Source organism: Nanorana parkeri, unplaced genomic scaffold (assembly GCF_000935625.1).
Source record: "Nanorana parkeri isolate BGI_ZX_2015 unplaced genomic scaffold, ASM93562v1 scaffold1289, whole genome shotgun sequence".
NCBI lineage: Eukaryota > Metazoa > Chordata > Amphibia > Anura > Dicroglossidae > Nanorana > Nanorana parkeri.
Window position 1 is genome coordinate 483,090 of NW_017307557.1, and position 12,636 is coordinate 495,725.

At 41.9% G+C, this 12,636-nt stretch overlaps 1 protein-coding gene across 1 annotated transcript in view; it reads right to left on the reverse strand.

Annotated features, from left to right (window-relative positions):
• Window positions 1-6,628, reverse strand: part of PDZD3 (PDZ domain containing 3) — a 27,724-nt gene extending 21,096 nt beyond the window's left edge. Inside the window, exon 1 of the mRNA XM_018569113.1 lies at window positions 6,545-6,628. Within this exon, the coding sequence (XP_018424615.1) occupies window positions 6,545-6,560 (16 nt within the window). The 5' untranslated portion in view covers window positions 6,561-6,628. The remainder of the gene's footprint in view (window positions 1-6,544) is intronic.
• Between the last annotated feature and the right edge of the window lie 6,008 nt (window positions 6,629-12,636).

Consider the following 12,636-nt stretch of genomic DNA (forward strand, 5'->3'; position numbering starts at 1 on the left):
CACAGTGAGTGAGGGCAGATTTGGGGGGGAGATTTATTAAGCAATTATGTATTGTCTGCACTGTATTAGCAGTATATACTCTATATACTACATACTACAATACAGTGCAGACAATACATTTACAATTATACTAACATGAATGGATTAAATGATCTGTATGTAGCCCTGCACTATGGATCATTTAACCCATTCATGTTAGCAGAGGATCATTGTAAATGTATTGTTGCAGGCACTCTATATGTACATGTACTATATACTACATATAGAACGCACTGAACAACAGATTTACAATTATCCTCTGCTAATATGAATGGGCTAAATGATCCGTAGTACATGATATGTAGCCCTGTACCCCCTTTTCCACTTGCAGAGCTAGGTTATTGTTTTTCTTTTAAATAAATATTCATGTCATTTTATTGGTATCTATCTTCATTTTGTACATTTACCAGTAGCTGTCTCATTTCCCACCCTAGGCTTATACTCGAGTCAATATTTTTCCCCAGTTCTTTGTGGTAAAATAAGGTACCTCGGCTTATATTCAGGTCGGCTTATACTCGAGTATACACGGTATACAAAATCAAACAGTTTTAGTCCAAAATAGGGAAAACAATCCTCTCCCTAGATATGTGTCCAGCTTTGTACCTGTGTCCAGTTACAATAAAAATGTGGTAATTGAGTCCATAAAGAGGTCAAATAAGTTCTCTGGATAAAATTATTATACGTTTTTTGTTATTGATTTTGCATTACTACTTCATTCCGTGGCCTAGGGGAAGTTAACATGTGAGCCTATGTATAAAACAGTGAATGTGACAGTCGCCAAACATTCCATGCGGGTCTGTCTTCCTGGTGCATGTGTATTAGGCTGGCCATTTTTTAACACAAAGTGATTTTAAAGTCAAAAGGATTTTGAGATATTTCAAATGCTGATGAAATCATTTATAATGGATTCTGCTCCTTCATATTTCCTGCAGAATCAGCTGGTCCCCTGAGCACTGGTCCTGATATCCTGTTTTAGAATGACTCCTTTCTCAAGCAGAGTGCTATGCAGTCACCTTTGGGCTACTAAGCTGTGTGTGTCTCAACAGAAACAGCAAATCAAGCTCCTCCTTGCGATCTTGTACTGGACAGGATGTTCAGGGAAGCTGAGCTTAGAGACTTGGAAGCAGCTGTTCAGAAACATGATGACGGTAAGGCCTCATTCCCACGAGAAAAGGCCGACATGTACAGCTCCATGCTGCGTGTACGGCCGCATCGGACAGCTCCCGGGAAGGACAGGTGCTGCTTGTGATTAGTACGCAGCGCTCAGTCCTTCTCTGTGGGAGTACGCGGCCGTACGCCGCCCTACGCTCACCCCAAGTGCAGGTCCGCAAGGGTGCGGGTGTCCCGGCTTGGACGCAGACAGGATCCATCCTGTCAGCGTACGAGTACGAATACCCGCACCCGCACGGACGTGCAGGGTGGGTGAGCGTAGGGCAGCATACGGCTGCGTACTCCCATAGAGAAGTACAGCGGCTGCGTACTAATCACATGCAGCACCTGTCCTTCCCAGGAGTACATGTCGGCCTTTTCTCGTGTGAATGAGGCCTAAGTGTTTGGGTAAAAATGTAAGGCAATGCTATGCTGTGCAATGTATATTTGTTTGATCTGAATTCATTATTAAAAAAAAGTTTAATACTACTTTAATGAGGTCAAATCAACCATCATTTTTGACCGCATTGATGAAAGAAATTGCAGGAGCAGGATTAAAACTTTGCTCGAACGAAATTCTAACAGTGATACTGAATTTTTAAAACAAACTAAATTGCAATTTCACGTGAACATTCTAAGCCAGTTTGACCAGCCTAGAATTATAGGGAATAACCCCCCATGAATGTTTGGTGTCACATTGACTACTTTATGACTATTCCCCTTTTAAGTGTTCATTTTAAAGCGATCCTATTACCACTTGTAATGTTTATATTTTATTACTGCAGAGGAGAAGGGCAGCATCATTCCCACTAGCAGCCCACAGGTTAAACCTTTGCTATGTTGCACTATTACAGGCACAACTATAATATTTCCATTTTAGACAATTCTGAGCGTGTCAATAATCTGTTGTTGCATTCCTCCACCCTGGACGCTAAAAGACATATGGTCCCTGGAGTTCTCTCTCACCCACAGCTTATGCTGTCTTGCTCATAGACATCCTAATGACATGGAAGGCATGGTGGGCAGACTCAGGCTTTGGAGCTTCTAGGTTTTTCGATTCGTTAAAGTACAAGCAAAAGTGAATCCCAAATTTCAAGGAATTTGCTCTGGAAAAACTGTTGGGTTCTCAGCATTTACCTATAGCTATTTCTTTGAGTTTGTTGCTCACTAAACAGGTATTAGCTGGGCATGGATAAGAGATAGGGGAAATATATGTTAATAATAAGCACATTTTTATGTGATTGGTGTCCACCATCCTTCCGCCATGATATGATACGCAGGGACTGGTATCTTCTGCATATTGTGTTAATTGCAGATGCAATACTCATACCTCCTTAAATGTGTTATTTTAGTTGTGGTAGACAAAGTGAGTGTATCACATCATGTGTATGGTCTAACAAACGTTGTTTGTATGATTATAGACATCAGAAGAAGAAGCAAGTTCCAAGTTCTTTGACACAAAAAGTGTGTCTATATTGTCACCTATATGTAATGTGGTATAACATATCTCTAGTTTATTGACAAAACGCTTAGTGATGATTAGAGGCACATGTATGGGTCTAAATGAATTCTGTGGTATCCTCCAACCATATGTAAATGTATAGAAGTACTTTGGCTCTTTGAACATTACTCTTTCTTTTTTATTTGAATGACTTTATATAATGATTGTAAATAAAATTGATGCTTTCTAGAGTCTAATATTCTTTTGTTTTTGAGCTGTGAGCATCATGTAATAAGTTCATAAATGTCCGCCCTTTTACTTTTCCAGCAGTGCCATTATGCCAGTCAATGTCAGGATAGTTCAAATCTCCCAATAATACTACTGTCCCCGCCCTTGCAGCCCTTTCTATTTGTTTAAGGAGCTGAGTCTCAAAACAATACAAACAAATGATTTTAGGGAAGTTTATGAACAACTATCATAACCTAATTATGTTATAATCATGCATTCTCCATTGCATGATTATTCAGCAATGGAGAATGGCAATCGGCTATAGAGGACTACAAATCTCAGCAATCCATGATTATTCAGAAATGGCGAATGGCAACCAGAAATCATAGATTGCTGAGATTTGTAGTCATTTATAGCCGGTTGCCATTCTCTATTGCTGTATAATCACTGATTATTCAGCAATGGAGCATGGCAACCAGCAATAGAGGACTACAGATCCCATCAATCCATTTATAAACAGCAATTGATTATTCAGCAATTATACAGGGATGTGTGCAGTCTCACCAAGGCTGAGTTTGGGTCTTACCAGGGATGCATGCAGGTCTCACCAGGGCTACATTCAGATCTCAACAGGGTTGCGTGCAGGTCTCACCAGGGCTCTGTACAGGTGGGTGCCGGGCTCTCCAGGCAGGTACCAGGCACTCCAGGGCTCTGCGGGTGGGTGCTTGTGCTCTCCAGGGCTAAACGGGTGGGTGCCATGCTCCAGGGTTGTATGGGCAGGTGTGGGGCTGTGCCAGTCTCTGTGGGCACCGGGAAGGAGGAGGAGATGTGGGGGCGGACCGGCGCTGTCAAAGACAGCTACCGCGAGGTCCCCAGCAGGCTGCCTGAGGTCGCCAGGAAGCATGGGACCTCAGGCAGCAACTCTTGATTAAAAATGTAAAGGGCCCGTATCGGCCTTTAGTATCGGGGCATTTTCACAGGTACAATCACTCGTGAAAATGCCCTGTATCGGCCCTGATACCAATACTAGTATCGGTATCAGGACATCCTTAATATTTACCCATGATGGCTCCATGTCATTACAGTCTTTACATATATCTTTATACAAAAATGGTCTTAGACATGATTGTATAAAAAGCTTTTGCCCTCTGTTGCCTTTTGTATTTCTTTTTTTTTTTTCTGTAGAAAAACACAAAAGCAAAAGTCTTTCAAATGCATTATGCAGCACACCACAGTTTACTCAGACCATTGTGATGTGCTGTACTTCAGGCCAGTGGCGGAACTACCGCCGGTGCAGGCGGTGCGGACGCACCAGGGCCTTGGGGCTCTAGGGGGCCCAGCGCCGGATCGGTACCCAGCGGCCAGCGGGCCCCAGGCACATTGCTGCCTACTGTAATTGTTCATTGTGGGGCCCTTCTAAATGAATGTCACAATACATATTCCATCACGTATGATGTCATGATGTCAAACTGCCTTACAGGGAATTTGTTGATGGTTTTCTGTACAAATATCACCCTTCTTACTATTCCCAGCTACTCCCAAACCAAATATCCAAAACCCCAAATCTTTCTACCTGCACCAAATAAAGCCGAACTCTAGACAATACAATTATAAAATACACTCTCCATAATCATTATTACATCATTAAATGTGTTTTTTAGCTGCAAGCATTGTAAGTACCTGACTTTGACCTGGTATCAGCCTCTTGCAGTCCCTGTATAGCAGAGCTGGAGTCTGAGAAGAAGAAGCAGTAGAAGGTGCCAATCAGTTCATGTGCTAACAAGAAGAATGCGGATAGGAAGAGAAAGCAGAGTGATGGAGAGATGAGCTCATCACTGTGGTGCTTCTCCTTTCACTGTCCAATCACAAGCCAGAATGGGTCATGGATGACCTTGGCTCAAAGGAAGCTAGTTGAATAATGATGGTCATCAGACTGAAGATATCTAGTTGCAGAAAAATACTTTGTGGGAAAAATTCTGGAGTGAAGTTGAATATTGAAGCAAAAGCTGTTTTTGTCATTTCATCTTTCAATGAGATATACATTTTTATCTTGTCATTTCTCTCTGGCACTCAGGCTTTAGGTACTTACAATTACTCAGCAGACACATTGATAATTGTATAAATCTTTAATACTTCACCAAGAGCTACTTACATGAAACATTAAAGTGACATTAAAGTCAACCTTTTTTTTGCCCCTTCCCAATCCTGCTGTAAGCACTTAACTTAAATGATGCCTCTTGATTCTTTCCTGTCGTTTTCAGCTGTCCCTCCAGCGCTGCTGCGGGTCTCCGATTCAACACTGACTCCTCTGTGTTAGCTGGCGCTCCCTGTCCCACGGTGTATGTGCTGGTGCACGCTGTTCCATAGACTTATCTTGTGTCTCTCCTTGTCTCCCGGCCGAAGATCTAAACTGCGCATGCGCCCGCCCCAAGATGCTTTGCGGCCGGCCGACACTCTTCAGATGTTCGGACGGGAGAGCGCGACGAAGACACAGGTAAGTTTTAACCTGTTTGAAAAGGTTTTTAAAAAAATTTTTTTGCATATATCTACAGTTTGCTAGCACTAGATATATGCATAAAACACTGAGAGTTTATTAACCCTTTAAAGCTATGCTATACTAGTACTGTGATTACCCCTATTTAACTTTGGGAGCCCTTACATCAGGGGTGGCAAACACAAGGCCCGCGGGCCGAATACGGCCCGCCGGACCTTGTAATGTGGCCCGCACAGCAGCCACCTCATTTTGCCGGGGTGTGGAATTCGTATCGCCCGACGCCCGGGATATGTAGTTCCGGGCGCCGGGCAAGTAGTTTTTTCACTGTTTTAGCCCTGCTACGGACAAGTAGCAGGGCTGGTTTGACGAGCGGCGCTGCGAGCGTGGAGCACACTTTCCCAAGTAATTTGGGGAAATGGAATTACCCGCACAAATCTCCATCCCACTATACTTCGGCGAACGGTCCTTCCCCCTCCACCAGTATGGGTGTACTATCTGTACCTGTTCCATGTGAATTTCACTCGCAAATTGCAAGCACTCGTTGGTCAACACGGTCACCTGACGGCACTGACCAATGAGAAGCGCTTCTTAGCACTGCTAAACACGGTTTTGGTTAGAATTATTTTTTTTGTATCAGGACAAGTAGATTGTCATGAAGGACAAGTAGATTCGGCCCCCGCTTTAGTCCTTGGACAAGTAGTTTTTTCCAAAATTTCCACACCCCTGTTTTGCCAGGTTGGGATTTCAGCATAGTCCTATACAACCGGCCCTTTGAGGGTAGCCATACTGCTGATGCGGCCCCCGATGAATTTGAGTTTGCCACCCCTGCCTTACATTATAAGCAGCATTCAACCTTCTTTCATTTCACACAGGGGACATGAACTGAAGAAAGGTCCCAATTAAAAGCATAATATTTACCCAAACCAAACTGGTGCACAAGGGCAGGCTGGCATAAATGGAATACCTGTGTGCCAAGAGGGCATTATTTGCCCTCAGCCCCCAGTACTAGATCAGAAGCTAAATCCCTTTGTCCTTTGTTATGCCAGTTGTGAAAATCATATGGAAAGGAAAACAGGTAGAAATATTCTTGTTAAAAAATGTTAAAAGAAGCCAGAATCCTCTAAATCTAATACAGGTAGGTATGGCCTTGTTATTACGCAAATAAAAGTGCAGATTTATTTACCGATCCGTACCTGAGCGTTTCTTCATTTTTCCTTGATCATCTGTGATGTTCTTAGGAAAGGGGCAAAGTACATCCTAGCTCAACACCTCATATAATCACTTTACAGGGAGTGTCAGTTAAAGGGGAAAAGCAGGATGGTAGCCGTGTTTTACTCTCTGATCTTGAAGTCCCAGCTGTCTAGCGCAGAGGTATGCGCTGCAGAATTACCACTGCAATATATGAAAGACATTTTATTATGGTGCAATATACAGTGAGGACACAAAGAAAGCAAATATTTCATGTACTGAGTCTAAAGTCTGAAAATAGACATTACAGTGACACTAAACTCAGGAGTTACATCTTAAAAAGGCATTCAAGTTCCTTAACTATCAACAAAAATGTATCTTATTTGTGTATCACTCACAGCTGTAGATCCTCAAATCTCTGAATTGGTGCTGACACTGTCCTTCCTTCTGGAGGATGGCTACTTTTGTTCTCCATGGTCCTTGTGTGTGTTGTAAAGTAGACACCGCTCCAAGCTCACTCCTGTGATGGATTACAATCTCAGTACAAACTAGTAAACTAAACATGAGATTGTAGTCCATCAGAGGAGCAAGCTTGGAGCGGTGACTACTTTACAACACACAGGGACCATGGGGAACAAAAGTAGCCACCCTCCAGAAGAAGGGACAGTGTCAGCACCAATTCAGAGATGATTTGAGGATCTACAGCCAAGTAGTACGCAAATAAACTACATTCTTGTTAACAGTTAGGGTACTTGAATGCATTTTTAAGATTTAACTCCTGAGTTTGGTGTCATTTTAGGAGATGCATGGCTGTGATTGTAGCTGCAGGATGTTACTGGGCTTGTCAACGCCCATGAGACATGGACATAGTATGTTTACACCAGAATGAGATATAGCAGGCATAACTATCTCGATCGTAAACATTTTTGCTGACTGTAGTTCAGTAGCAGTATGCCAATTCAGCATATATAACATTTTAGAATGTTGTTAAAAGATCTATATACGGTGCTGCAAATGTTGTTCAATCTGCACATAATTAGGTATTCAAAATGAACAGGAATTTTCTTTTCACATGATTTGATAATTAAAGTGATTGTTTATACAATTTTTTGAATGAAGATTCTTAACTCCTTTAATGAATCAGCTTTATGACTGACAATATCAGAATTCATACATTAATAAATCATAATAAATACATTAATAATGAATAAATCTTCCGTCCATCGCCTAGCTGGGCAAATGCTGTTCACATGGCACTACTGCAACTAGATGGAGCCGAGGAACATAGGACATTTCTATGCTACTCAGCGCCATCTAGTGGCAGCTCCACACTGGGCAGAATTAACCACTTTTTAACCACTTCAAGACCAGGTGTTTAGACCCCCTTCCTGGCTAGGCCATTTTTCAGTGTTCAGCGCTGCAGTACTTTGACTGACGTTTATTCCGTCATGCAACGCTGTACTGAAATGAATTTTATACCATTTTTTGGGGACAGATAGAGCTTTATTTTGGTGGTATTGAAACACCACTGGGGGATTTTTTATTATAATTAGAAAAAATTACAGAAAAATGTGGAAAAAAAAGGTTTTTTTTACATTATGTTAGGAAACATTTATTATTACCCAGTTTTTTGGTAAAATATAAAAGATCGGGTCACGTCGGGTAAATAGACACCAAACATGTCAAGCTTTAAAATTGCGCGCACCCGCGAAATCGCAGAAAATTACCGTACCCAAAATTGGCCATAGGCGACAAGACTTAAATTTTTTTTCCTACCAAACTTTATTGCTAACACATATGGGGGCTAATAATAAACCCCCCCCCTATGTGATAGCAAAATATGTGACAGGTCCTCTTTATGGAGACATCAGGGGTCTCCAAGACCCCCTGTCACCTAGGACCCCCCAAAAGAAGCTGATGAAGCACAGATCTGCTCCATCAGCTTCTGAAGCTGGAGAGTGACACAAGAATGCGGAAGTGATGTATTATACAACACTTCCGCATTCTTGCAGAGGAGAGGGGACCGGAGGGAGCTCGTGTACCAAGCTCCCTCTGATCCCCTGTGACACAGGGGACATGCTGAACCCGGGCTCGCACCGGGCACAGTGGAGCCCGGGATGAGCGGGACAACGGCAGGGGGGCGCGGAGGGGGACGACGACACACACCGATCGGCACCCCATACACGCGATCTGCCGGCTCTAAAGCCGGCGGATGGCTTGTATGGTAACAGGCATCGCTGCCTGTTTTTTAAAAACATCAATTTCCCGCTCACGTGTCTGAACCGACGTCTAAAGACGCCCGCTCAGATCTAGAGAGCTCCAGGCCGGCCGTTTTTCTACTATGGCCGGCCCGGAGGCAGTTAAAAAATTACATGTGACAGACTTTTTCTTCCTGGAAGATTTCTTTAGTATATTGAATAAAACAATAAAATGATAATTCCAAGTGAGAGTAAGACCATTTTTTAAAATATCTGTAAGTAATTTGTTTTTTGAGCACCATGGAGACTAGGTCCATTTAAGGCAGAAGCTCCATATAGAGACTGCAGGCTCAATCATATTTCTCCTGCATGTGATAAAAATGAATGGAGAGTAACTCTCTTTTGTCTGTTTTGATGAAAAACTCAAGATAGATTCTACATAATTTGTTTTAAAACATAACATGTTTCATCAAACAATACAAAAAAGCATGCAGCTTGACAACTGGACAAGATGCATAAATTATTACAAATAGTTCATAAATGTTTTTTCGAGTCCTTACGTGTGACCATGTGGAGCAGAGAAGAAATCTAATACTACTTTAAATGATTTTTTTGGATGGATATACTTTAGCTGTACTGGTATCTAAAGGGCTTGCCATCCTCTGGTTACGGAGACTAAAACTCATGGCTGCAGATCCAGTACAAGCCCCATCTCTCCCATACAATCTTACCCCTGCAACATTCTCTATAATATAATAATAATAAAAAATTCAGTAAGGAGATTTAGGGGTTGATTTACTAACCTTATAAACACACCACGAACATGTATACACCTCTGTAGTGTGTTCCCTCCCAGCATGATCTATGGGTGGAATCTAAACACCTTTGTAGTGTGTACACACCCAGTAGGTGTGTTGTGCAAAGCCCTGCCCTTAATTGCAAGGTGATGTTGTGTAAATTAGCTCTACGTTGTGTTGCTTCCTTTGATGAATGCAGGAATGTAAATGCATGAGCTAACCATTTTTGTCTAAACTGTGAAGCAGCATTATATATGCATCATGTGCATGATTTTTCCATATATGGCATTAGTGGAAATATGCTTATAGAGACTTTTTGGTTGATAAATACGCTTTGCTGTGTAAAAATCACACGCACCTGGTGCGTACGTGTGTTTTAGGTTAGTAAATCACCCCCTTAATATCTTAACAATGACCACTTCAAATGTTCCCTGCCGTCAACAATGGACCGGTAGGTTATGACACCAATAACTGCTTTCAGAACCACTGTTGCACCTATCTTGCCTATGGGGGACTTCTTAATGCTAGTGATTACTTTTTATGCCATAGACAAAGAAGGGGGTGAACGAAAGGGTTTGTGGTGAGATGTACATCGAGCCATGTGTAAAAATATCTCAAATTTATTGTACATAAAAATCATTTTAGTTGATAAGAATCATAAATAACATCATTACATACATGTAGTGGATATAAAATCCCAATTTTAACCAACATGATGTATCCCTTCTTAATAGGCAGCCCATAATGCATACATTGATTTAATAAAATAAAATTCTGATACATATCAGCCGTGATTGATTCCAATTGATGCATTCATTGTGTAATCTCCAAAGTATGTATATCAACATTCATCCCTACGCGTTTCGCCTTTCAAGCTTCTTCAGGGGATAGGATTCATCTATTAAATGGAAATTGTACATAAGGTTATTGTATTTCCTTAGTTTGGGCATGCCCATCTTGCTGTAGTGCCTATGTTAAGTGGGGGAACACATTGCTGGAATTAACCCCCATGTGCGGAAAACCACACACGGGGCAGGTGTCTGGTACTCACCTGTATGGAGCACCTGGAGGTGGGTCGACGTGAGGAGGACTGGGATGAGGTGGGTGGCTAAATCTAGCCCTGCCATCACATACCGTCCATCATCTCTAACGGGACCCCGGGGCCTCAAAGGAAGGAATGCCCTAGGCACTGCAAGAGAGCCAGATCCCAATCGGAGCGGTGACCTGTAGAGAGCATATAGCAAAGATCAACTAATGATATTGCTTGTTATTTGATAGATCCAGTGAGTGACATTGTGCAAATTGCAAAATAACTTAGTTTGAATATATATATGTATACATATACATACACACACACATATACATATATATATTATATATACATGCACATACATACATACACACACACACATATATGTGGTCTAGCCAGTGTTGGCTACTACTCTATACAACCTTTTAAGTGTGCCATGTTCTATGAATAGGCATGTGTTTGTATGGACTTAGTGCAATAATACCTTCTTTCAAGGATGAGTGATGTGAGTGAAGAAAATAAATATATAAATATATACTCACATATATACGTGAAAAATTGCTCCTACGTTTCCTTAGGTGAAAGTCAATTGCTGTTAGTGAATGTGTATCACATATATATATGTGTGTCTGCAGTCTAGAGCATGGCAGCCGCATGTGTGTTTCCCAAATCCCAAATGGGATGTATATATACTGATGAACACTGCTGTTAGGTGTGTGGAATCCCCACTAATTGGAGCACAGCAACAAAAATCAATGCCTCAAATAAGTGACAACCCAAAAAAAAATGAACAAAAGAGGGGGAAGGGAAATTACCTAATTCTAATCCGAAGTGTATAAGGGTGTGCTGTCCTCAGCTCTCAGCTCCAAATGGTACGCTCTCTGCACTGGCCTCAGTGACATCCCACCCCTTAAGTAACCCCCAAAGCCGAGTTGGACGCACCGAACACAGGTGTTCCAGGCGCCGATCGGCGATGTGGACTCACATTTGCGCATGCTCCGGTAAGCCGTGCATGCGTCCTGCAATCCCCATCCGCCGATACCTCAGTAACGAGGGAAGCGATCCACAAGGGCCACCCCCTCGTTTAGCATGCAAAAGGACAGCTGTCCAAGCACGTTAGGTACGGTGAGCACTTGGCGATGGAAAAAGGCCAGGAGGACACAGGAGTAAAGTCCAGAGGTCCCAGCAGAGGACTCCGTCGACGCCAACACCCCATGCTCTTCACTAAGTGAGGCATCCGATCCCCATTGGGGATACACGCCCTAATATGCCTATGTTAGAGTAATCTGTAATCGATCCCAGTTTCCATTAATTTATGATTCATAAAGGGTATGTCCTGTCTCTTCTATTTATTCCAAAAAATACCAATGTCATAAATTGTCGAATTGCGAACATATATATCTGAGCATCTCATCCAATCCCGGAGGTAACAGTGTGTCCCAGATTGAGAGTCCACTGTGCCTCCGACTCTAATGATCATTTATAATTCTATTTTTGTTTGTTTAAATTAGTATGAAGAATACTTTTTTAAACAGTAGGGAGGCCCAATGGGCTGTAACTTCCTACTATATAGCATTTAATACATCCCTAGTGTCTAATAGCAATACGATTTTTCTTCACAAAAATGTCTTTTTATTTTTACCCTAGAGGTGCTCAGTTCCAATTCTTATATTTTCTAATTCAATACATCTAAATTGTAAAAAATACAGTTTGACTATTCGATCAGGTTCTATTTCGATATGATTAGGACAAAGTATTACGCATGGTTCGGAAGCCAGTGTATAGGGGCAACGCACCAGGAGTAGGGCCTGATAAGTAAATCACCTTCAGGTCCTGGAAAAGTCAAACAACAAAAACATTAGTGGGTCGCCCCCTCTTGGCTCCTTGATATCAATCTCTCCCCCTTATATTATATATATAGACAAAGAAGGGGGTGAACGAAAGGGTTTGTGGAGAGATGTACATAGAGCCATGCGTAAAAATATCTCAAATTTATTTCTACATAAAAATCATTTTAGTTGAAAAGAATCGTAAATAACATCATTACATACATTAGTGGATATAAAATCCCA